At 36.3% G+C, this 27,576-nt stretch overlaps 1 protein-coding gene across 1 annotated transcript in view; it reads right to left on the bottom strand.

Annotated features, from left to right (window-relative positions):
* PAWR (pro-apoptotic WT1 regulator) overlaps positions 1-27,576 on the bottom strand; it is a 140,737-nt gene that overhangs the window by 18,746 nt on the left and 94,415 nt on the right. Inside the window, exons 2-3 of the mRNA XM_004384615.2 lie at positions 17,974-18,105; positions 5,955-5,989 (exon numbers count right to left, since the gene is read on the bottom strand). Coding sequence (XP_004384672.1) covers positions 5,955-5,989; positions 17,974-18,105 — 167 coding nt within the window. The remainder of the gene's footprint in view (positions 1-5,954; positions 5,990-17,973; positions 18,106-27,576) is intronic.

Raw genomic sequence — 27,576 nt, 5'->3', positions numbered from 1 at the left:
ATGTATCTGTTGTTGTACCAGTACCAGGCTGTTATGACTAACTCAGCAGTATAACAGTTTCTAAAATCAGGTAGTGTGAGGCCTCTCACTTTGTTCTTCTTCTTGAGTAATGCTTTACTTATTTGGGGTCTCTTCCCTTTCCATATAAAGTTGGTGATTTGTTTCTCTATCTCATAAAAAATGCTGCTGGAATTTGGATCGGGATTGTACTGTATCTGTAGACTGCTTTGGGTAGAACTGACATTTTCACAATGTTGAGACTTCCTATTAATGAGCAAGGTATGTTTTTTCACTTATGCAGGTCTCTTTTAGTTTCTTGCAGTAGTGTCTTGTGGTTTTCGATGTATAGGTCTTTTACATATCCGTTTAGATTTATTCCGAAGTATTTTATCTTCTTGGGGGCTATTGTAAATGGTAATGATTTGGTGATTTCCTCTCGGAAGTTCTCTTTGTTGGTGTAGAGGAATTCCAACTGATTTTTGTATGTTTATCTTGTATCCTGATACTTTGCTGAAATCTTCTATTAGTTCCAGTAGTTTTCTTGTGGATTCTTTGGGGGTTTCTGTGTATAAGATCATATCATCTGCAAATAGAGATCCTTTTACTTCTTCCTTACCAATTTAGATGCCCTTTATTTATTTCTCTAGCCTAACTGCTCTCACTAGGACCTCCAGCACAATATTGAATAAGAATGGTGATAAAGGGCATCCTTGTCTGCTTCTTGTTCTCAAGGCGAATGCTTTCAGACTCTCTCCATTTAGGATGATGCCAGCTGCTATCTTTGTATACATGCCCTTTATTATACTGAGTAATTTGTCTTCTTTCCTGTTTTGCTGAGAGTTTTTATCATGAATGGGTGTTAGACTCTGTCAAATACCTTTTCTGCATTAATTGATAAGATCATGTGGTTCTTGTCTTTGTTTTGTTTATGTGATGGATTACACCGATTGTTTTTCTAATGCTGAATCATCCCTGCATACCTGGTATCAATCTCACTTGGTCATGGTGAATTATTTTTTTGGTATGTTGTTAAATTCTACTGGCTAGAATTTTGTTGAGGATTTTTACGTCTATGTTCATGAGGGATACTGGTCTGTAATTTTTTTTTTTGTGGTGTCTTTACCTGGTTTTGGTATCGGGGTTATGCTGGCTTCATAGAATGAGTCTGGGAGTATTCCGTTCTTTCTTATGCTTTGAAATACCTTTAGTAGTAGTGGTGTTAACTCTTCTCTGAAAGTTTGGTAGAATTCTCCAGTGAAGCCACCCGGGCCAGGGCTTTTTTCTGTTGAGTTTTTAAATTACCTTTTCAATCTCTTCTTTTGTTATGTTTATTTAGTTGTTCTACCTCTGTTTGTGTTAATTTAGGTAGGTAGTGAGTGTCTAGAAATTTGTCCATTTCCTCTAGGTTTTCAAATTTGTTAGAGTACAGTTTTCCATAGTATTCTGTTATGATTCTTTTAATTTCAGTTGGTTCTGTTGTGATATCGCCCATTTCATTTCTTATATGGGTTAATTGCTTCCACTCCTGTTTTCCTTTTGGCAGTTTGGCCAATGGTTTATTGATCTTTTCAAAGAACCAGCTTTTGGTCTTATTAACTCTTTCAATTGTTTTTCTACTCTCTATTTCATTTAATTCTTCTCTAATTGTTATTATTTCCTTTCTTCTGTTGCCCAAGAGCTTCTTTTGCTGCTTTCTACTTGTTCTAGTTGTAGGGTTAATGTTTTGATTTTGGCCCTTTCTTCTTTTTGGATGTGTGCATTTATTGCTATTATTAACCTCTGATCACTGCTTTTGCTGTGTCTGAGAGGTTCCGGTGGGGTATTTTCATTCTCGCTGGAGTCTATGAATTTCTTTATTCTATCCTTAATTTCTTCTATAACCCAGTAGCTTTTGAGCAAGGTGTTGTTCAGTTTCCATGTGTTTCATTTTTTTCCCTTGCTTTTTCTGTTGTTGATTTCTACTTTGATGGCTTTATGGTCAAAAAAGATGCTTTGTAATATTCTGATGCTTTAGATTTTGTTAAGGCTTGCTTCATGGCCTAATATGCGGTCTGTTTTGGAGACTGTTCCATGTGCATTGGAAAAGAAAGTATACTTGGCTGCTGTTGGGTGGGGTGTTTGGTATATGCCTATGAGATCAAGTTGGTTGACTGTGGCATTTACATCTTCCGTGTCTTTACTGAACTTCTTTCTGGATGTTCTGTCCTTCACTGAAAGTGGTTGTGTTGAAGTCTCCTACTATTATTGTGGAGCTGTGTCTCTTTTCAATGCTGTTAGTTTGTTTTATGTATTTTGGAGCCCTGTCATTGAGTGCGTAAATATTTATTATGGTTATGTCCTCCTGCTGCATTGACCCTTTAATCATTATATAGTGTCCTTCTTTATCTTTTGTGGTAGCTTTTACTTTAAAGTCTGTTTTGTTAGAGATTAATATTGCCACTCCTGTTCTTTTTTTGTGTTGTTTGCTTGATATTTTTTTCTATCCTTTGAGTTTTAGTTTGTGTCTTTAAGTCTACAGTGTGTCTCTTGTAGGCAGCATATAGATGGATCGTGTTTTTTAATCCATTCTGCCACTCTGTCACTTTATTGGTGCATTTAGTCTATTTACATTCAGTGTAATTATTGATAGGTATGCATTTAGTGCTGTCATTCTGATGTCTTTTTTTCTGTGTTGTTGACAGTTTTTGTTCCACTTAATTTTCTGGGCTGAGTCATTTTTCTTTATGTATTTTCTTTTCATCTTTGTCATTGCTGATTTTGTATTTGCTGAGTTTTTATGTTTTTCCTGTTTTTTATTTTGATGTGTAGGACTGTTAGTTTCCTTTGTGGTTACCTTAATATTTACCCTTATTTTTCTAAGTTCACTGCAACTTCACCATATTACTGCTACAACTGAAGTTAGCCTTCAGGTATATATCCTGTTGTACTGTGGTAATGAGGGCCTACGCTGTTGAAATGGGTCCACACAGTTCTATGCAGCGGTAAAAGGCATTCAAAGTCCATGGACCCCTTACGCCTGTGCCTCAGTAAAGGAGCTGTGTCTACCCTGAGTTCCTGGCTTGGGGGAGCCAGCAGATCATTTTTTCCCTGTTTGTTAATTTGTTCCCTTTCCAAGGCTGGGGGAATGGTTCAGGGCACAGGATTGGTCCTACTTCTGCCCAGGGGACTCAGAAATCGCTGAAGCAGGCCCAGGACCCAGTGCAGAGTGGGGAGGGGGCAGGTAAATGGAGAGAGGTTTTTCCCAGAGGGGATGCTTTTTGATCCAAGCTGTAGGTCAGATGCACGTACTTATCTTTTGACGACCGAGCACCACCTTTCACTGGTTCTGGAGGCCCAAGTAGACTCTCTGCCTCTCGGTCTCTCCCGATATGGAAAATGCCTCCCGAACACCACTGCTTGTCTCACTGTACACGCCAGCCGATCTGGCCTGAAGGGTGCTGGCTCCCGCTGGGTCAGGTCTGGCAACTCCTAGCTCCTTCTGAACCGTGTCTCCCTCCCCCGCCACTCAGTCTGATTCCTCAATGTTCAGGGCTCCTAGATTGTCATACATAATCATTCACTTGTTTTTTTGGGTCTTTGTTGTAAAAGGGACCACAGGAGGCATCTAAAAAGACTACTCTGCCATCTTGGCCTCGCCTCCTATTTTTGTTTTTTAAACAGTTTTAAAACTAGGAGTAGCTGTGAATCAGTGAATAATAACCAGAAACATAAACATTTTTCTTTTGTTTTAAAATGGGATTAAACATGGCTAAGTCTTCTGAAAGTTGAAAAGTGTCAAAGAGAAAAATTAGTAACAGTTGTCTTACTTTGATTTTAAGTTTCTTTTTCTTTTAGATCAGTGGATCTCAGTAAAAGAGGACGGGTAGAGTTCAATCAATCATGTTAAGATTAGTAAATGGTTGATGTTCTATTTTTCCACCTCCTCTTCTCTTTCGACCTGATGGCGCAGTGGTTGTGCGTTGGACTGCTAACCAAAAGGTTGGCAGTTGGAACACAACAGCCTCTCCTTGGAAATCCTATGGGGCAGTTCTACTCTGTCCTATAGGGTCGTTGTGAGTCGGAATTGACGGACCACATTTTTTACTCCCCCCTCTATATGCGTCATGGTAACCAGCCTACTTCAAGCCATTTGCTTTTTTTTAGAATCAGAATGGTCTCCCTATATACATATAGGATGACTGCTCTGAATAAACTTTATGTTTCCATTTCTTTGAGTTTTGATTACTTTTAACAAAAGTAACAAACCATATGCTGTAGGCTGTGAAAATAAAAGTATAAGGACAGAAACATGTCACAAGTAAAATAATGTCTTCAAAGGCTTAAAAATAAAAAAATATGCCATGGGAAACAATTTTCTTTCCTGATTAACACAATAATATATAAAGCTTCTGGTAAGTATTTATAAGAAAATTATTCCATATTGATTCTAATTACAGAACATAAATCTGAAAACTGCTTGTTTAAGATTCTATTATTTAATAAGATTTAAATATATATGACTGATATATCAAACCTGAAAAGTTACCAAGGTTTATCTTTATTCCCTAAAACAAAAGCTGATGATAAAAATTATTTTGGTTTGAGAATCTGACCTGGGATCCGGACACATCAAAGCTATCTGGCAGTGATTTCTGGCTAAAAGGGAGGGTTGGGGGATGGGGGGTGGGATCCTTCTCAGTTGAAACTATTCTTGATGAATAAAAATAACCAAGCAATGTATAAATGTTAGCAACTTAAATGAATCACAGGTCTCATCATACCTAAATCAGAATTACTCAAAAACTGAAAGAAAAAAAAAAAAATCAGTAGCAGCAGTTAACATATTGAATTTTTTGTCTACCAGCTCCAGTTCTAAGTATTTTAAATCGAGTAACTGATTTAATTCTCACCTTTTATATGTATCATTTAATCATCCTGCTTACTACTATTAACTCCATTTTTAAGGTAAGGAAACTAACACAGAGAAACCTGCCTAAGATCACACAATTGTTAAGTGGTGGAAACTGTTTCAGACTTACTTATTCAATTGTTGATAATCTACCCCAAATAGATACTATGGCACGCGGTAAAAATAAAAAATTGAATTTTATTTATATACTACTTAAAGTGTCAATATATTTTACTTTTATGTAATACAATGACAAAAATAACTCAAATTTTAACATAAAATTAGATGAAAACATAAAGGTTTCACATGTAAATCTAGGCAGGCAATCTAGTGCAGTTACAAAGCATGTGGGCTTAGTAAGGTTGAAGGCGGGCTGAAGTCAGGTAGTCTGAGCTCAAATACAGACTCTACTGCTGACTAGCTCAGTAACCCCAGGGAAATTATTCTACCTCTTTAACCTCTCTTCCCTCATGTATAAAATGAAATAAATATTATACTTATTTTATAAAATAACTGAGAATTGAATGAGCTCTCTATTTGAAGCACCTCAGACATTATAAACACTCAATAAGACTTACTATTATTCTATGATTGTAAATAAAAGCATTCTGTTAACACATGTTTTTGCAACCTTCCTGGCCTCAGCAGAGAAGAGAAATCTAAGGCACTTCCACTGAATAAAATACCTAATTTTGATTTTCTTCCTACACATGTGCAAAAACAACCACAGTTTCTCTGGCAGAGGTGCTATTCAGTATATAGGTGGTAAACTTTTATTTTCAATGTTTAAATACATGAGGGAAACAGATTCTAAGTGTTCATTTTGCTAAGCTCTTCAGGCGCAAACAACTTCATGGTGTGGGCAATTTTCAAAGACTGCAGAATAAGCCATGGTCAAATACACATTATGTGCCTGCCTACAATTTCATTTTTTTTAAGAGCACAATATTAAAGTTTCCTACCTTTTAAAAAGCTGCTGGAAACTGTTATAGTTAGTTATTATGGTCAGACAGACATTACACTAATGACCACAGCATATTGTAAGTCATAACTTAACGATTCTTACCTTTTGTATCTGCTTGAAACTGTTCTAGATGGCTCCTGTAAAGTGAAAATATCAGTTTGAGTGTATGTGCAAGCACACAAATTGCTGATTATATAAAAAACAGTTGACAGAGAATATCTACTTTTGAAAGTAACTAGTTTGAGGCAATTACCATTACTTTTTAAAAAATTCATACTGCTGGTCAAACAAAACAAGCAAGGCTCTCCATCTGATTTTTCAGTCAACACCAATCACTTTAAAAATGGAAGTATTTTTAAAGTTCAGAAAACCAAACAAATGAAGTATCATTAATCAACCAGCCGGCTCAAATCCTTTTGGAAGTCAGTGGACAAAAATCTCCCAAACCATTATAATCTTTATACCTCCCCCTTTCCAGTCTTTTTCATGCTCTCGTTTTTATTTGGAAAAAAAAAAGCTATAATGCATCACATAATATGGTGGTTGATGTTTATTTTTAAAGACTATATATAGCTAAAAATGAAGTGAGGAAGTAGTTTTTATCATGCTCATTCTAAGCTACAAAAAAAGTGTTGGTGAAGATTAACATTAACCAATTCACATGAACTATTCAGGTGGAAAATTATTACCCTGCAACTACTCACGCAGTTATTTCTCTGTTCAGTCTTTTGACAGTCTAGGCTCCCCAAATATTTTTGCAGTTTCATTTTAATAAAACAGATCGGAATTGAATTATGAGCCTGATAATAATTCTTTTTATTCTAGTTGATCATTAAAAGTCCCCAAGAAAGGCCCTACAGTTTAAGAATTTCTGCTCTGGTTAAAATCAAACAATAAGCTCCCTTTATAAGATGACCAGTTTCAGAGTAAAACAGTAAATACTGACTCTGTGGCAGAGTACAAAAAAAAGAAAGAAAGAAAAAAAGTCAATGAGTACTGATTCCAACTCATGGTGATCTCATGTATGTCAGAGTAAAACTGCGTTCCATAGGGTTTTCAATGGATGATCGTCAGACCTTTCTTCTGAGGCACTTCTGGGGTGGATATGAACCTCTAATCTTTTGTTTAGCAGCCAAATGCATTACCCATATGGTGCAGTAAAAGACTTAAAAATGTGAGGAAACAATATAGCAAACCAAATGGCTAAAAGGAGGAATTGGATCCAAGTTACAACTGCTAGGCCACTCAGTAGCTGTGAGATTGCAGGTAAGTTATTCACCCTCTTATCAGTCCTGGTTTCCATATCTCTCAGGTAGAAACCAGTCAAAGCAATCTTGAAAAAGAAGAACAAAGTAAGAGGACTCATACTTCCCAATTTCAAAACATACTATAAAGCTACAGTAAGCAAAGCAGTCTGGTACTGATATAATTGGTTTATACGTCCTAATTGGTCTAAATAGACACACAGACCAATTAAACAGAATTGAGAGTCTAGAAATAAGCCCATACATCTACGGCCAATTGACCTTCAACAAGGATGCCAAGTCCATCCAATAGGGAAAGAATAGTCTCTTCAATAAATAGTGCTGGGACAACAGGATCTTTTCATGCAAAAAAAAGGAAGTTGGACCCATACCTTACACCATATACTAAAATTAACTCAAAATGGATCAAATAATGAAATGGAAGAGCTAAAATCTGAAAAGTCTTGAATAAAACATAGGAGTAATGCTTCAAGATTTACTTTTTGACAATGGATTCTTAGATATGACACCAAAAGCACAAACTACAAAATATAAAATAGATAAACTGACTATCATCAAAATTTAAAAACTGTCTGCATCAATGAACTTTATTAACAAAGTAAAGAGACAATCTACGGAAAGGGAGAAAATATTTGGGAACCATATTTCCAACAGGGGTTCAATATCCAGAATATAAAAAGAACTACAATTTAACAACAAAAAAGACAATCCAATCAAAATATGGGCAAAAGACTTGAATAGATATTTCAACAAAGAAGATCTATAAATGGCCAATAAGCACATGAAAAGATGTTCAACGTCACTGGTCATAAGAGAAATGCAAATCAAAACCATAATGAGATACCACTTCACCCCCAATAGGATAGCTATTATCAGAAAAACAGAACAAGTACTGGTCAAGGATGTCAAGAAAACTGAACCCCATCGACTGCTGGTGGGATTGTAAAATGGTGCAGCCACTGTGGAAAACAGCACGGTGGTTCCTCAAAAAGTTAAATACAGAATCACCATATGACCCAGCAATTCCGTTCCCAGATCTATACCCAAAAGAACTGAAAATAGGGACTCAAATAGATACTTGTACACCAGCGCTGACTGTGCATTATTTATAAAACAGGAATAATGACAATGCCTATTTCATAGGGTTGCTGTGGGGATTAAACGACATAAGGGAGTAAAACAATTACTAACACCCTTTTACAATAAGCTTACAATCTAAATTTGATAGGTACAATTAAAAAAAACCTGGGATATGGACCATTTTTTACTGATTTTTCTATGTGAAATCTTAATTTTGTCTTGATTCCAAATCAATAAATTCCCATTACAGTGACAACAGCCTAAGTCAATTACTTAAATATAACAATTTTATCTCAATTTTTAAAGTATGTCTTATTTTCTAAGTAAAATATAAGTTTTTAGCCCGACGAGTACTGACAATTTATGACACAACTTCCTTAATAACTTACAGATAAAGAAAAATCATCACTTGGAAAGTAACCAGTTGCACAAAGTAACGAAGTGACAGGATCCTAGAGTTCCCTTGTGTGGGGGCTTGACCCCACACACAGGGTTACCTCTGAGGAAACCATGCTTTGGCAGTCTTTTAAAACACATTTTAACTCTTCTCTAGACATCAGCTGTACTTAAAGCAGTAACAGCAACAAAACTCTAGTAAAAACTTTTCTTATCTGCCTGTGATTAGTGTGGTATCTATCCCCTAAAGATGAAGAAGTTAAATCTTTAAAGTTTTAATGACTTCTCTGAAGCTATGCAATTCCAGCTTGGGGAAAGTTTGAGACCCAATGGGCAACAAGTCCATGAGGTGGGTCACTAAAAGTGAAAACAATGAGAAGTAATTTTCCCTGAGTAAATCTGATTTTTAGGTCAAACAGAACCCATAGCCTTAACAGTGAAAAGAATAACCTATCTTAGGCACAAGACATCACAGGGTGAGGTCTACTTTAGTAGTCCCCCCCCAAAACCTAATGATTTTTATAAATTTTACATGAAAAATTACTTTCTAGTCTCTATTCCATTCCTCATAGAATCAGAAGCAGTAAAGTAATGTAAGGGCTCTAGAGTCAGACTGGCTGGATTCAAAATCCAACTATACTACTTAGTAACTATGTTACCTTAGGCAACTTACTGGGCCTAGCTTTTCTTATCTGTAACATGGGGAAAATATTAGTCTTACCTCACAGAGATGCTATAGGCAATTAACTGAGACAAAAGCACTTAGCACAGTACCTAACATGCAGGAAAGGCTCATTGCCTTTTAACTGGAGAAAATGCAATTAAAAGGCAAAGCATACCATGTCTGCTCAATTTTGGTTAATTTGGAAATAATATGGTTCACAAAATATCTTTAGGTTTTCTAATAAGACCCAAAGAGTCCATTTTTCTAAAAACAGCTGTTGAAATTTAAACACTAGTTATAAATGTACTCTAGGATAAACTGTAAGAATAAAGACAATTTTTATAAAAGCACCTCTTTCACAATTCTTTTCAAAAACTAAGTTTATGTTTTAAACAACTCCATGAAAAGTAGTCGAAAGGCAAATTTATGATTTCTCTTTAGTTTCAAAAAGGAAAGAGTCATTCAAACAAAACTATATAGCATCAACGAAAAAGAGAAGGAATTAAGCTGGTAACTTGCTGTAAGTTGAGTAGGTAGCATAGAATGAGTTCTTCCTACAATTAGGCATAAGACCAACACACTCCTATAAAGTCAAATCACCAGCCAAGTTCCTCCTTATTCTCAAATGTTAAAAGTTCAGAAAAATAAGTATATTCTATAAATTACCGAGCAAATGCCTAGGTAATCCTTTGAATGATCCAACCCTGAACTAGAGGTTAATTTATCTTTTTCTACCCTAGCACAATACTCAAACCGTTAAACTGAGTTTATATCTCGGATATAAGTAACCAAACTGAGGCATGAGAAAACACAGACAAAAATATTCACTGAGGGCACCAAATGCTTTCAGATATAGAAATAGTTGAGTATTATTAATAGATTTAGAAATACACTACTTTGTACACCAAATGTGTGAAACAGATAAAACAGATCCCCTATTTATTAAAATATGATGTATCTCGAGAATGACAAGAATATACTTTACAAAATCTAGTTTCAAAATTATTTCTCAAAGCACAAATAGATAAAGTGTTTAATCCCTGGTATTTAGATAAGCTGAAAGAAATATTATGTTTATCCACTCAAAGTACATTTTATTAAATATAGATGACAACAATTTCAGACAGAACTTTTTCCCTAATTTCACAAATGGTATTTGGACTAACATACTTTAAAGGTTTGCATTTGTAAAATATCCTAATCTTATTCTATATGAATTAAAACTAAGGCCTATATCTTAAAATGTATAACTAAATATGCATGAGAAAAAATGCTGATACAAGAATAATCCCACGATGCCCAAAATAAAGTTCCAAAACATCACATCTATATCATTTTGGTTATATCTGAGATATTTCAAAACATGTCACATCAAATTAATTGCCCAGCCTACCTCTTACTGAAATGGAGTAGGAAGAATTGCTAAATGAGTGGCTGTCTTTATTGAATTTTACTGATTTGTGGCTTAAAAGTGCATCACTTGGAATGGTATGAACAACCAGGCTACAAATAATATTTCTGAGGCTTAAAGTAAAGCATTTTCCATAATGAAATTTCCTAACATGGGTAAAACTTTTACTAATACACATTTAGAGTAGAATTTTAACAAATACAGAAATATGAAACGGAGGGAGTTTTTCGGCAACACTATAGTGGTATTATACTAATTTTAAACCTTGACCCAACTATAAATGATTAAAAGTCAGTATCAGACAAGTTTCCAGTTAGGCATATTAATAAGACGTCATATAATATCAGTTTTCTACATTTCTTGTTTCTGTTTTTTAAAAATTGAATAAATAACTAGTCACTTTAAACACATCTCAGTAAGTTTTACATAGTATTTTCTATACAGCTAGCTTGGTGCAACTGATACAATCGGAATTTTGACATACTGGACCAAATCACTCTATATTCACCCATATGTTCATGTCCAAGATGTGTACACAGTTAGAATTTAAGCTATTTCTTAGTTCTTTATACCTGATATTTCAATAGTTAAGATTCTGAAGTAGACAACACTTAAGCTTTTCTTTACTGATGGATTTGAATATGCATTTTGTATTAGAGATTATACATTTTGTAGCTAAATGTTACTTCACTGTGATTCTAATAATTCAGTTACATACCTTAAAAACAAAAATATTTCCTAAATTTATAAGTTGTATCATATTAGTACAGGTATTAGTATTATTAGAGATTGGAGGGGTAGCTGGCTTCTCTTGTGTATTTAAAACTGACAATTACAGGTGGAATTTAAGGTGAGCTCTATATTCTTGCCAGAAAGTCTTGAATTAGAAATGTTAGAAGTGTGACTATACGGTGCAGTGATAGAGTCTCCTGATAATTTTAAGGAGGAAATGCTTCACATCCCTAAAGTTAGAACAAAATTTTATACACATATAAATTCCAACTCAGATCTGTTAACTAGAAGCCTCTGTAGTCCTGTGGTCACAAGGATTTCCAAACAACTGGTGATAACCTAATAATTACCCTAACTGTTGAAGTTGACAATTATATGTAGAAAATATCAAGACATACTAGTATCACTGAAACTGCTTGTAAAAAATACAACTGCTAAGACTGATACTGGTCTTAAAAGTTTAAAAGATTATATAATTAGGTATTCCAATAGCCCCAAAGTCTATTATACAACTGATTTCAAATATACTTTTCCTGAAATAATCTTCCTTGCAATGAGATGGTTTATATTACTAAAGGGAGGATGAGAGATCTACGTAGAGCTGAAAAATGCTGGCAAAGCACAAACTGTTTTGTGTAAGTTTAAGTAAATCATTATGCTTCATTCAAGCTTAAAATGGTCAATAAGGAAATCCCATGAGTATTTTCTTTACAGGTGCAGCAGCAGATCAGAACTTGTAAAGTATAAACAAATATAAAAGCATATGTGAAATAAGATCAGACAAATATAAGCTCTGTAGAACATAGCAAAATAATACTAAAGTTATTCAAATAAACTAACTATAAGTCAAAATCAACTTGAAGGCAACTGGCTTGGGTGTTTTTTGGTACATGGGATAGACTAAGAACAGTGACACCCCAATAACAATAAGGACACCTGGGACCCAGATCTTGGTTTCAAAATATTATTTTCCAGTAAAAGGAACCAGGACTCCTTAGAGAAATGGGTGGTTGATTCTAAGGTGGGGGCAGAAAAGATATGAGTCAATGATATCTTATTATGCCGGAAAACAAAGACGTGCCCCAAAAATGATGGAGATGTGTCAAAAGCACATAAAATCTTGAAGGGGTTCCCAATGACCAAATCTGGGACAATTTGAGTATCAAAATAAGTAAGCATGGTGTGGAGGCAGAATTTAAAAAAAAAAAAAAAACCCAAACCCACTGCCGTTGAGCTGATTTCAACTTATGGTAACACCATGTGTGCAGAGCAGAAAAACCATAGGGTTTTCAAGGCTGTGACCCTTCAAAAGCAGATCGACAGGGCTTTCTTCCAAGTCACCTCTGTATGGGTTTGAACCGACAATCTTTCAGTTAATAGTTTGTGCCACCCAGGAACTCTGAAGGCAGAATAATGACCCTTAAAGAACATAGTCAGTTACATGGCAAAGGGGAATTAAAGCTGGCTAACCAACTGACCTTAAAATGGGGAGATATCCTAGGTTATCTGTTGGGCTCAAAGTAATCACAAGGGTCTTTAAAAGTGAGAGAGAGACAGAAGGAAGAGGGCTAGAAGGAGACATGACCATGGAAGAAAAACTGGAATGATGCAATGTGAGGAGGACTCAACCCACCACTGCTGGCTTTGAGGAAAGAAGGGGGCCATGGGTCAAGGAATACAAGCAGCATCTAGCAGATGGAAAAGGCAAGGAATTTTATTGTCTCACAGTCTAGTAGGTTAGAAGTCCAAATTCAGGGGAAGGCTTTCTCTCTCTGTAGGCTCTGGAGGAAGGTCCTTGTCATCAATCTTCCTCTGGACTAGGAGCTTCTAAGCATAGGGACCCCGGGTCCAAAGGATGCACTATTCTCCTGGAACTACTTTTTTTTTAAATTGTACTTTAGATGAAGGTTTACAGAACAAATAGTTTCTCATTAAACAGTTAGTACACCTACTGTTTTATGACAATGGTTACCAACCCCCATGACATGTCAACACTGTCCCTTCTCAACCTTGGGTTCCCTATTACCAGCTTTCCTGTCCTCTCCTGCCTTCTAGTCCTTGTCCCTGGACTGTTGTGCCCCATTAGTCTCGTTTTGTTTTATGGGGCTGTCTAATTTTGGCTCAGTGGTGAACCTCGGGAGTTACTTCATTACTGAGCTAAAAGGGTGTCCAGGGGCCATACTCCGGAGGTTTCTTCAGTCTCTGACAGGCCAGTAAATATGGTCTTTTTTTGTGAGTTAGAATTTTGTTCTACTTTTTTCTCCAGCTCTGTCCAGGACCCTCTGCTGTGATCCCTGTCAGAGCAGTCATTGGTGGTAGCTGGGCACCATCTAGTTGTACTAGACTCAGTCTGGTAGAGGCCGTGGTAGTTGCGGTCCATTAGTCCTTTGGATTAATCTTTTCCTTGTAATCTGTTTTCTTCATTCTCCCTTGCTCCCAAAGGGGTGAGACCAGTGGAGTGTCTTAGATGGCTACGCAAAGGCTTTTAAGACCCCAAATGCTACTCACCAAGGTAGAATGTAGAACATTTTCTTTATAAACTGTGTTATGCCAATTGAGCTAGATGTTCCCCAAGACCATGGTCCCCACAGCCCTCTGCCCAGCAATTCAGTCCCCATGGAGTTTGGATATGTCTATGGAGCTTCCGTGACCTTTCCTTGTACAAATTGTGCTGACTTCCTGGCACTACTTTCTTGATGGTATGAAGTCCCCATGTCTCTCTGCTCACTTCTCTCTTTTTTTTCTCAAAAAAGATTGGCTTAAGACACAATCTAATCCTATAGATGGAGTCCTGCCTCATTAACATAATTGCCAATAATCCCATTTCATTCATATCATAGAGATAAGATTTACAACACATAGGAAAATCACATCAGATGACAAAATAGTGGATAATCACAAAATACTGGGAATCATGGCCTAGCCAAGTTGACAGATATTTTGGGGGGAAACAATTCAATCCATGACATGTATCAATTTTAATTTCTTATTTTTGATAGCAGGGAGCCCTGGTGGCACAGTGGTTAAAGCACTCGGCTACTAACCAAAAGGTCAGTGGTCCAAACCCGCCAGCTGCTCCACAGGAAAAGATGTGCCAGTCTGCTCCGGTAAGGATTACAGCCTTGATACAATTTTGCAACAACAGTAAAACCAACCAAAAAATATGTATAGTTAAGTAGATAGATATGCATACATGTATGTATGTAGAAAGGTATGTGCAAGCAAATGCTTGTGTATATATAGGTGTATCTGTAAGCATATGTATGTACATGTTTGTGTGTGCTGCATATATATCCATATATATAATAAAGCACATAGGGAGTACAGTTATGGAAGCTTCCTAGACATATTCGAACAACTCAGCGGAATGGTTTACTGCGTTAAAAAGCCTGGGACCATAGTCTCGGGGGATAATGTTGTCAATTGACATAACATAGTTCACAAAGATAATGTTCTACATTCTACTTTGGTGAGTAGCATCTGGGGTCTTAAAAGCTTTTGAGCAGCCATCTAAGATACAACTATTGGTCTCTACTCATGGGGCAAAAGAGAATGAAGGAAATCAAGGGCTCAAAGAAGAAACTAGTCCATAAGACTAATACTCCACATAAACCTCAGCCTCTTCTAACATGAGACCAGAAGAACTAGATGGTGTCCAGCTACCACAACCAACCACTCTGACTGGGACATAACAGAATAGAATGGGAGAAAAATATAAGAAACTCAAAATCCTAAAGAAGGCCAGACCTACTGGACTGATAAAGACTAGAAGAAGCCCCAAGACTATCACCCTAAGATAACCTTTGACCTTGGAATTAAAGCTATTTCTGCAGGTCACCTATCACCAAATAATAGATTGGCTTATAAAATAAACAATACCACCTATGAGTTACCTGCTCCTTTAAACAATTACCTATATGAGACCAAAGGGTCAACATTTATCCAAAAGCAAAGACGAGAAGGCAAGGAGGGGAAGGGAAACTACATCAGTGGAAAGAGAACAAACAGAATGGAAATAATGAGAATGCTGACACATTATAAAAACTGTAATGAATGGCATGGAATAATCTATATAAAAATTGTTAAAGGGGAACCTAATCTGCTATATAAACTTTCATCTAAAACACAATAAAATATATATTTTTTAAAAAGATTACAACCTTGAAAACCCTCTGGGGCAGTTCTACTCTGTCCAATAGGAGAGCTATGAGTCAGAATCGACTTGATAGCAATGAGTTTAAACAATTATCTATCCTATATGAGTAATAACTTACCCCATGTGTGTCAAAGCAGAACTGTGCTCCATAGGGTTTTCAATGGTTAATTTTTCAGAAGTACATTGCCAGGGCTTTCTTTTGAGGCGCCTCAGGGTGGACTCGAAGCTCCAACCTTTTGGTTAGCAGCTAAGTGCATTAACCATTTGTACCACCAGGAATTCCAATGAGTAATAACAAAAAAAAAAAAACAACCAAACCCACTGCTGTTGAGGCTATTCTGACTCATAGCGAATGTGTAGGGCAGAGAAGAACTACCCCAAAGGGTTTCCAAGAATGTAAATCTTTACGGAGGTAGACTGCCACATCTTTCTCCCGCCCAGTGAGTAACAGAGAATGTGAATTTAGGTAGTAACTCAGAGAGAGGTCAATATGCAGACAGTGCAGCTGCTGTTCCCACTCCAATTTCAATGAGACAATTTCGGGCCATGGGAGAGTCTGAGCCTCATTCTCATCCTAAGCAAAGAGCCTGGCAAGAATAGATATTTGGAGCCAAGGCCCCCAGTGAGTCATATCTCCAATACCAATAAAACAAACAAACAAAAATGGGGAGAAACGAAAAGTGGGCCTGGGCAGAGATTAGAAAATTTATAGGAAAGAAGGCAAACTGGATGAGGCAAAAAGCTCTTCAGTGAGCCCAGATAAACTGAGACTTTGCATATTTGTGGATCTACTTAGGAATACCCTGTGAGTTTTAACACTTGGCTCCCCAGCTATGAGTGGTGCAGCCCTCATTCCACAGAAACAAATCAGGTCTTCTTCTAAAAGCCACACTACCCAATGATACTTAAGTATAACACCATTTGAGTATGCCAGAGTGAGTGTCATGGCCAAGAACTAAACCAGGGCTACCCGAAGCCAAAGCCTAAGTTGTTCATCAAATGCTATATTGTCTCTATCTCAATAAATTAAGTACATATCTTGTGGGAAGTCTTTACTGGAATAGGCTCAGATTTAACTTCAATTTTGTTAGAAAAATGGTACAAAGATAATTTAGATTACAGACAGTCACAGACACGTTGGGAGAGCACTGCTTGTTAGCTTATACCATATAATTTCCCTGAAACTGTGATAATATCTATAAAACCAAAAAGCAAACCCATGGCCATCAAGTCAATTCAGACTCATAGTGACCCTATAGGGCAGAGCAGAACTGCTCCACAGAGTTTCCAAAGCTGTAATCTTTACGGAAGCAGACTGCTTCATCTTTTTCCCATGGAATGGCTGGTGGGTTCGAACTGCCGACCTTTTGGCTAGCAACCAAGTGCTTAACCACTGTACCACCAGGGCTCTTCTTATCGTCTATAGTAATCTACAGTACAGCATTTTGGGTGGGAGAGAACAGCTGAACCTACATCACTCTAAGAATCTTCTCATCAGTACATCTGCCTCAAAGAATAAATAAAAAAGTTTTACATCCCCATTTTCTAGGCAACTGAAAATATTTCACCTGTCTGCCAAAAGCCTTCATTAACTGTGCAAATCAATAAACAGGTTTATTCGTCACCGTTTTTCATCAATAAAAAGGGGACACGGGTGTATTGCTCTGAAACTCCTTGTAAAGTGACAGCATAATAAAATGCATTTATAAAGTCAGCACTGGAACTCTGAAAAGACAATACAGTTTGCAGATGTATCAAAATATCACCAAAATAACTTAACATTAGCTTAGATCAAAATCATTCCCAAATTACAGTTTATATGAAATGATTCTGTAAAGTGATTTGCTTTGTACTAAGCCATGCCTATATCATCAACTCCTAATTTTCTATGCCACAAGAGCCCAAAATAACAGCTAATTTGAAATGGAGTTAAATTTTTTTTTTTTTAAATTTTATTATTATACAAAAATATAGATATTTCTGGCAATTCACAATACTACATGTTTCTAATATTATGTTTAAGCATTTGATACTGAAGAAACTTGCTGTTCAACTGTTTCTTTGCTATGTAACCCTGATGCAAATAATACCAGTCTATAGAAGAACTGTCTGCTCACTTAAAATTACTAATTCTTACTTTTGTAAGAGCAAGGTAGTAATTATTTATCTTGGTTATTTTAACAAGATATAGTATAAACTTGCCTAATCAGTCACCAAATATTAACTGACCAGGTACTAAGGACTAAACATTGCTTAAGTCAAAAAATACTTGGAAATGAAGAAAATCAGTGGTAAATCTACTAAAAATACTTAAAGTGAACTGATGCTACCAAAATGAGACTGGAAAAATTATTAATAATAACTTTAAAAATATTATTAAAATGCCTAGCAACTTCTTGGTATTTTTAAATACTCACTTGTAGCAGGTAGGAAGTGCCTGGATCTAACAAACTTATGGCTTCATTCTGCGTCGTGTTCTGTTGCGTAATTGCATCTTCTCGTTTCCGCTCTTTCTGCCCTGCTTCATCATCTTCATATTCATCCAAGCACTGAAAGAAAGAAGTGTCCATTTTATTTGCACATATAATTAATAGAGTATTTTGATAGTATGTGAAGATATAATTGATAGCAGTAAAGAAATATTATTTGAGCACTCAGAAACTAGTTTACACAATAAAGGTGTTACTTTAAGCAATAGCGACCCTATAGGACAGAGCAGCACTGCCCCATAGAGTTTCCAAGGGGCACCTGGTGGATTCCAACTGCCGACCTTTGGTTAGCAGCTGTAGCATTTAACCACTACACCACCAGGGTTTCCCCTTTAAGCAATATGTACAATTCATTCCTGTAAACTAAATCATTTTAAATTCACTAGGGAAAATGTCAAAGGAACCCAATTATCTGCTTAAAATCTGCACCTCCACATTCACACTCCTGCCAACTTATCTTTTCTCTCAGCTTTAACGACCAGTAACAGGGTTTTCTTAAAGGGAGGGTTCAATCATTCTTCATCATTCATTCACCAAGTAAACTGATTGTGTCTACCTTAAAAAAAGCACTTTGTGGAGGGTGATAAAAGGTACACTACAGACATGGAATTTACAAAGCCTATTAGGGAAGATTAAGACATGTATAATGAAGCATTGGTAGTTCAATGGTAGAATTCTTGCCTTCCGTGCAGGAGACCCAGGTTCGATTCCCAGCCAATGCACCTCAAGCACAGCCACTACCTGTCTGCCAGCGGAGCTTGGTGTGTTGCTATGATGCTGAACAGGCTTCAGCAGAGCTTCCAGACTAAGATGGACTAGGAAGAAAGGCTTGGTGATCTAATTCTAAAAAATCAGCCAATAAAAGCTCTATGGATCACAACGGTCTGATCCATTGTGCATGGGGTCACCAGGAGTCAGAAGCCAACGACAGCTAACAATATCAATAAGACATGTATATAGATAACTTAGTGATAAAGGCCATTTTCTAACTTGATAGTTCCTGTGAGAAGACAGGAAGAAGAGGTTATAATTTAAAGGACAGGTATAATTTGGACTTGCAGAAATAGAGAAATAAGAATTTCAGATGGTAGAAACAGCGAGTAGAAAAGCTTACAGAAGATGTTGTTGAAAAGCTGAATCAACCCCAGTTAATTGTCTATCTCTAGGCTTTTCATATGAAAAAATAAAAATAAAACTCTATCCAGGAAACCATTTCAGGATGGGTTATCTGTTCCTTACAGCTAAACACATTCCTAACCAATGCACTGCCCTAGCTGTAGCGATTCAAACCGGTTTTTCCCGGTTCAGTCATGGCCAATGATGCAAAAGCAGAAAAGACTCGAATTTTTACTACTTGGGTGAGTCAGAATGATAACCAGAATGGGAAGAATTACAGGTTGAAGCTCTGGAATGGGAGATTTGGAAGAGGTGTGGTTAGCTGTTTCAGACTCCAATGTTACCAGCTTGAAGCTAGAATTCTTAAGTCACGGAGTAGCACAGATGGAAGGTGAAAGTTGAGACAGGTAGCAGTGAACTCCCAGAGCACTGGGATGTTATTTTATTTTTATATTCATTTTTGAGTCCTAGTCCCTCATCACTAATGTTCTCTCCTCCCACTTTCTCAATAAACGTAGACCACCTTAAAAGTATACTTAAAAAAACAAACAAACAAAAAAAAAACTCAGTGAAGGTTTGATAAATGAATGGATGAGTTACCAAGATGAGACAAATCAGGAAGATGGACCATGGCACCTCAAGTTGAAATTCTAATTGCTCTTTGCCATGGCAACACTATTACGCACTGACCTAAGACCCTATTCATCATACATACTATCCCTCTGTTGAGTGTACCTTACATCCTCAGCAGCTTTTAGAACAGGGATTAGCTGATCAATCACAACTTTCCTCCAAAGTTCTGCCAACAACTAGTACAGTTCTTTTAGCCACAAGCATCTTACAAATTCCTTAAGCTATCTTATATAACTGGGATAAATACAACTGGAGGAACAATTTGGTGGAAATGGTGAGAAATAAAAGGATGACAGCAAAAAGAATTGAGTTAATGAATAAAGAGGGTAAAGACATTTTCTAGTTCTATTCCTTGCAATGATGAATAATTCTGTAAGTACACAGTTGACACTTTTTAGGGTGGGGGAGATACATAAGTACTAGCAGAAGAATGTCAAAGAGAACCCCCCACCAAAAATTTCTTTTAAGTTTCTTTCTATAGATTATAAGCTTTTTACCTGGAAGAGAAAAAATAAAGAAAATAGATACTGATTTTATATATATACCTATGTCAATGATGAGGAAATGAATCCCCTTCCCAACTCTCATTTCTGGATAAATATACACATATAAAAGTTACTTTTACATGGGTTAGTGAGGAAGTTGTATGAGAACTGGATTAACAATTATCTGAAATTCAAACAAAAAAATATGATTTTATGAAACGGTATCTCTTAAACTGAGATAACATTGAGCATTACTGACTCTCCTCAAGTTCTTTGCCTTTCCCCAAGCTATTATTTTATAAGATGTACTTTAGAGAGCTAATATTTTAGTAAAACCTCTGAACAAAAAAATATATAATTATCACTGCTAGTAACAAACTACTAACACTAAAAGAAAAAAAAGAAGCTGTAACGTGTTCTATAAAAAAGCCAATTACTCACAGACTACAGGCTGCAGACTTGAAAAAGAGAAGTAACCAAATAAGAAAGGAATTTAGGTTAATTTATTTTTATTTTTAAGTCCTTAGAGTAAGGATTAAAAAAACTATAAATGAAAGGAATAGAAAATTCAAAAACAGACTAAATCACATGGACAAATTGAGTTTACAATAAAAATGATATCTCATACCAGTGGGAAAAGATGAACTTTTTAATATGTGGTTTGGGGATAACTGGATAACTGCATTGAAAAAGGTAAGACTGGATTCATTCCACACACCACAGACCAGGATAAATTTCAATTCATCAAAGATTTAAAGGTAAAAATCAAAATGATAAGCCAAAAAAACCACTGTTGTCAAGCTGATTCTGACTCCTAGTGACCCTACAGGACACAGCAGAACTGACCCCACTGGGTTCCCAAGGCTGTAATCTTTGTGGAAGCAGACTGCTACATCTTTCTCCCATAGAGTGGTTGGTGGGTTCAAACCACTGACCTTTTGGTTAGCAGCTGAGTGCCTTAACTACTGTGCCACCAGGGCTCCTTAAACTGACAACTACTACTAAAAAAAAATCTTGGGTGAATTCCTCTAGGGCCTGGAAATGGGAAAAAAAGTTGTTTTTTCCTAATTATGACTCGAAATTCAGAAGTAAAAAGAGAAAATATATATTTGATTACATAAAAATATAAAATAATTTGCATGGTGAAAAACACCATAAGCAGCATAACATCCCAAATTTACAAAGAACTGCTTAAAAAGTAGAGAAAAAAATAAACCTGTAGAAACTTACAGAAAAGGGAACTAGATCTAACACAGTTCTCAGAAGAAACAGAAACAACTCTTACCAGTTGCTGTTGAGTCAATTAAGACTCATGACAACCCCATGTGTTTCAGAGCAGAACTGTACTCCATAGGGTTTTTAATGGCTGATTTTTTGGAAGTAGACTGCCAGGACTTTCTTCCGAGGTGCCCCTGGGAAGACATGAATCTCTAGTCTTTTGGTTAACAGCTATGTGTGTTAACGATTTGCACCACCCAGGGACTCCTAACCACATTAAAAGATGCTCAACCTACAAAGATGCTGTTGTTAAGTGCTATCAAACTGATTCTGACTCACAGTGACCCCATAGGGTTTCCCAGGCTGTAATCTTTAGGGAAACAGATTGCCAAGTCTTTTCCCCATGGAGCTGCTGGGTGGGTTTGAACCACTAAACTCTCAGTTAGAAGCAGTGTGCTTAACCATTGTGCAATCAGGGCTGTTAACCACATGAAAAGATGCTACAACTATACTGAAATACTTTTTTTTACCTAATATGTTGGTAAAAAGCACAAAAGTATGAAAATCCTATTTTGGGAAAACAGGTGCTAGAAGGAATGCAAAATGGTACAAACCCTATGGAAAGGCATTTGGCAATACCTACCAAACTGACATATTCATTTACCCAAAACTTCCATCTTAAAAAGCTAGAAAAAGGAGAGAAAATAAAGCCCCAAGTAAACAGAAAGAGGGGGGAAAAAAAGAGTGAAAAAAATCAATGAAACAGAAAGCGGAAAAATAGAGGAAACAAATTAACGAAATCAAAAGTGGGTTCTTTGACATGATCAATAAAATTACAAAACCTCTAGCCAGTCTGATCAGAAAGTAAAAAATGAAAGACAAAAATTACTGTCATGTGTGAAAGCAGCAGTATCACTAGAGATTCTACCAAGATCAAAAGGATAGTTAGGAAATACTATGAAAAACTCTGTGCCAATAAATGTGCAACTTTGATAGAACTGACAAATTCTTTGAAAAACAACCAAAATTCACTGAAGCATAGATAACCTGAATAGTCTTATATTTATTAAAGAAATTAAATTTGTTTAAAGGTCTTGCTACAAATAAAATTTCAGATCAGATTGTTTGATTGGTAAATTCTACCAAACATTTGAAGAAGAAATACCATCTGTATACAAACTCTTCCAGAAGGAAGAATCACTTTTCATCTTACTTTGTTGCCAGCATTACTCTGATCCCAAAACCAGGGGATGGGATGCATTTAAAATAAACAAATAAAAACTACAGACCAATATATCTGGTGAAGATAAACACAAAAATCTTAATGGCATTTTACCAAAACAAATTCAAAGTACAAAAGTATAAAAGAAGGATAATTGTGACCAAAGTGAGGTCTATCACAGTAAAACATGGCTGAACTAACATTCAAAAGTCAGTGCAACTCACCATATTCACCGAATAAAGGAGAAAAATATGTATGATCATCAACATATTAATAAGAAACATGCCACAGTTAACACACTCTCATGATAAAAACTTTTAGCAAACTTAGTAGGGAATGTTCTCAGTTTAGATACAAAAGCAATACAAAACAATTATATTTTTATATACTAATAACCAAAAAACTGAAATCTAATAGAAATATTATTTAAAATACTTACAGATAAAATTAACAACAACAACAAAAAACGCTGTACCTTTACGTTGAAAACTACAAAATACTTCTAAGAGAAATTTAAAAGACCTAAATAAATGGAAAAATATACCATGTTCATGGATCACAAGACTCAATGTTGTTAAGATAATAATTTCTCTTCAAACTGATTTATCAATTCAAGGCAATCCCAATTAAAATCCCAGCTGATTTTTTGGTAGAAACTGAGAAGTTGATTCTAAAATTTAAATGGAAATGTGAAGGATCTAAAATAGCCCAAAAAATTTTTAAAAGAGGAATCAAATTCAAGGATTTATACTACTTGATTTCAATACTTATCATGAAGCTATAGCAATCAAAACAGTGTGATACTGCCATGAAGACAGTCACAGAGATCAATGGAACAGATTAGATACTCCAGAAGTAGACCTACACTGGCATGGCCAGTTGATTTTTAACAAAGATATTATGACAATTCCACAGGGAAATGATAATCTTTTCCACAAATCAGAATCTCCCACATCAAAAAAAAGAAGTTAACTTCAATCCTTCACCTCACATCAGTTACAACTCAAATGGACCTATCAGAAAAACCATATGTGCTAAAACTAATACTTCTAGAAAACAGAAAAAAAAATTGAGTGACGTTGATTTAGGAAATGATTTTTTTTCCCAAGAAAAAACAGAACATAAAAGCTTGAATTATAAAAGAAAAAATTGATTAATTAGACTTAAATTATCAACTTTTGCTCTTCAAAAGCAATAAGAGGAAAAGGCAAGCCAAAGACTGAGAGAAAATGTCTGCAAAGCACATATCTGATAAAGAATATTTGTACCCAGAATATATAACAAACTCTTATAACTCAATAATAAGAAGACAAACACACACTACGGGGGGGAAGTTAGCACAACTGGGCTAAATCAAAGCTAGGAAGTTTCCTGAATACAATCAAACACGTTGAGGGACAGAGTAGCATAGGCAGGGATCTGGGGAACATGTTTTCAGGGGACATTGAGGTCAACCGGCATAACAAAGCTTATTAAGAAAATGTTCTGCTGATATGACCTTATACAAAGAAAACCCCAAAGAATCCACAAGAAAACTACTATGGAATTAATAGAAGATTTCAGCAAAGTTTCAGGATACAAGATAAACAGAAAAATCAGTTGGATTCCTTTACACCAACAAAGAGAACCTCAAAGAGGAAATCACCAAATCCATACCATTTACAATAGCCGCCAAGAAGATAAAATACTTAGGAATAAATCTAACCAGAGATGAAAAAGATCTATACGATGAAAACTACAAGACACTACCTCAAGAAACAAAAAAAAAAGACCTGCATAAGTGGAAAAACATAGCTTGCTCATGGACAGGTAGACTCAACATTGTGAAAATGTCAGTTCTACACACAGCAATCTACAGATTCAATGCAATCCCAATCCAAATTCCACCAGCATTTTTTAACGAGATGGAGAAACAAATCACCAACTTCATATGGAAAGGGAAGAGGCCCCAAATAAGTAAAGCATTACTCAAGAAAAAGAACAAGGTGAGAGGCCTCACACTACCTGATTTTAGAACATATTATACTGACAGAGTAGTCAAAACAGCCTGGTACTGGTACAACAACAGATACATAGACCAATGGAACAGAATTGAGAATCCAGACATAAATTCATCTACCTATGAGCAGCTGATATTTGACATAAGCCCAGAGTCCATTAATTGGAGAAAAGACAGTCTCTTTAACAAATGGTGCTGACATAACTGGATACCCATCTGCAAAAAAACTGAAGCAAGACCCATACCTCACACCATGCAGAAAAACTAACTCAAAATGGATCAAAGACTTAAATATAAAATCAAAAACGATAGAGATCATGGGAGAAAAAATAGGGACAACGCTAGGGGCCCTAATACATGGCATAAACACAATACAAACCATAAGTAACAATGCATAAGCACCAGAAGAGAGACTAGATAACTGGGACCTCCTAAAAATCAAACACTTATGTTCATCAAAAGACTTCACCAAAAGAGTAAAAAGACAATCTACAGACTGGGAAAAAAATTTTGGTTATGACAAATCCAATCAGGGTCTAATCTCTCAAATCTACAAGATATTGCAAAACCTCAACAACAAAAAGACAAGTAACCCAATTAAAAAATAGGTAAAGGATATGAACAGGCACTCGCCAAAGAAGACATTCAGGCAGCTAACAGACACATGAAGAAATGCTCACGATCATTAGCCATTAGAGAAATGCAGATCAAAACTACAATAAGATATCATCTAACCCCAACAAGGCTAGCATTACAAAAAACACAAAACAATAAATGCCGGAGGGGTTGTGGAGAGACTAGAACACTTATACGCTGTTGGTGGGAATGTAACATGGTACAATCACTTTGGAAATCTATTGGGCGCTTCCTTAAAAAGCTAAAAACAGAAGTACCATATAATCCAGCTATCCTGTTCCCTGGAATACACCCTAGAGAAATAAGAGCCGTCACAGGAGTAAATATACGCACACCCATGTTCATTGCAGCACTATTGACAACAGCAAAAAGATGGAAACAACCTGGGTGTCCATCAACCCATGAACGGATAAACAAATTCTGGTATATCCACACAATGGAATACTATGCAACGATAAAGAACAACAATGAAGCCGTGAAACATAACACAGAGGAAGCTGGAGGTCATTACACTGAGTGAATTTAGTCAGTCACAGACGGGCTAATACTGTATAAGACCACTATTATAAGAACTCAGGAAAAGGTTTAAACACAGAAGAAAACATTCTTTGATGGTTACTGGGCGGGGAGAGACGGTGAGGGTTATTTACTAACTAGATAGTAGGTAAGAATTATCTTAGGTGAAGGGAAGGACAGCACACACTACAGGGGAAGTCAGCACAACTAGACTAAACCAAAGCTAAGAAGTTTCCTGAAGACAATCAAACATTTTGAGGGACAGAGTAGCAGGGGTAGGGGTCTGGGGACCATGCTTTCAGGGGACATCTAGGTCAACTGGCATAACAAAGCTTATTAAGAAAATGTTCTGCATCCTACTTTAGTGAGTGGCGTCTGGGGTCTTAAAAGCTTGCAAGCGGCCATCTAAGATGCATCAATTGGTCCCAACCACCTGCAGTAAAGGAGAATGAAGAACACCAACACACAAGAAAAGTAGTAGCCCAAGAGACAGAAAGGGCCACATAAACAGAGACTTCATCAGCCTGAGACCAAAAGAACTAGATGGTGTCCGGCTATCACCAATGACCACTCTGACAGGGAACACAACACAGAGTCCCAGATGGAGCAGGAGAAAGGTGGAGTGCAGAATTCAAATTCTAGTAAGAAGACCAGACTTAATCGTCTGACTGAGACTGGAGGAACCCCAGAAAGCATGGCCCCCGGATTCTCTATCAGCCTAGAACTAAAACAATTTCCAAGGCCAACTCTTCAGACAGGGATTGGACTGGACTGTGGGACATAAAGTGATACTCTTGAGGAGTGTGCTTCTTAGCTCAAGTAGATACAAGAGACTAAATGGGCAGCTTTTGTCTGGAGGTGAGATGGGAAGACAGAGGGTTAGGAGCTGGTTGAATGGACATGGAGAATAGGGTGAAAAGGAAGAGTGTGCTGTCACAGTATGGGGAGAGCCATTAGAGTCACATAACAATGTATATATAAATTTTTGTATGGGAAAAAAGAAAAAAGAAGAAGATAAAAAACCCAATTAATTAATGAGCAAAACCAGGGAAGACACTGCACCAAAGAAAATATAGGGAGGGTAGTAAAAACCAAATGAAATCAAACCCATTTTGGTTCCTAGTTTGAGCTGAAAATGATACAGCCACTTAGGAAAACAATTGGCAATTTCTTATAAATTTCAACATACACTTAACATAAGACCCAGAGACTCCATTCCTAGTTATTTACCAAGAGAAATGAAAACACGTTCACCCAAAACTTGTATAAAAAATTATTCCAAAAAAATCAGCTTTAATCTTAACAGCCAAAAACCTGAAACCCAAATGGCCATCAACTAGTGAATGGATAAAGAAATCATACTAACGGAAACTATTCAGCAACAAAATGAGTAAATCTCAAAAGCCTTGTGCTCAGTGAAAGATACCAGAAAATGAGGACTATATACAGTTTGATTCCATTTATATAAAATTCTAGAAAAGGTAAAACCACAGAGACGGCAGTGGGTTTGGTTTTTTGGTATCTTTTACAGATATATACTGAAATACTGAAATAACACACTGACTAAATAACTAGAACTAGATAAATATTTTAAGTAGCATCGCACTTCTGCCTCTCAAGAATAGAATGGCAGAATATTACCTAAAAATTGTGTTTTCAATGAAACCAAAACCCAACCTGCTGCCATCGAGTTGATTCCGACTCAT

The sequence above is a fragment of the Trichechus manatus genome, unplaced genomic scaffold, assembly GCF_000243295.1.
Source record: "Trichechus manatus latirostris isolate Lorelei unplaced genomic scaffold, TriManLat1.0 scaffold00125, whole genome shotgun sequence".
NCBI classification, from domain to species: Eukaryota; Metazoa; Chordata; class Mammalia; order Sirenia; family Trichechidae; genus Trichechus; species Trichechus manatus.
The sequence above is the reverse complement of the archived record's forward strand: the minus strand, read 5'-3'. Positions and strand labels throughout refer to the sequence as shown.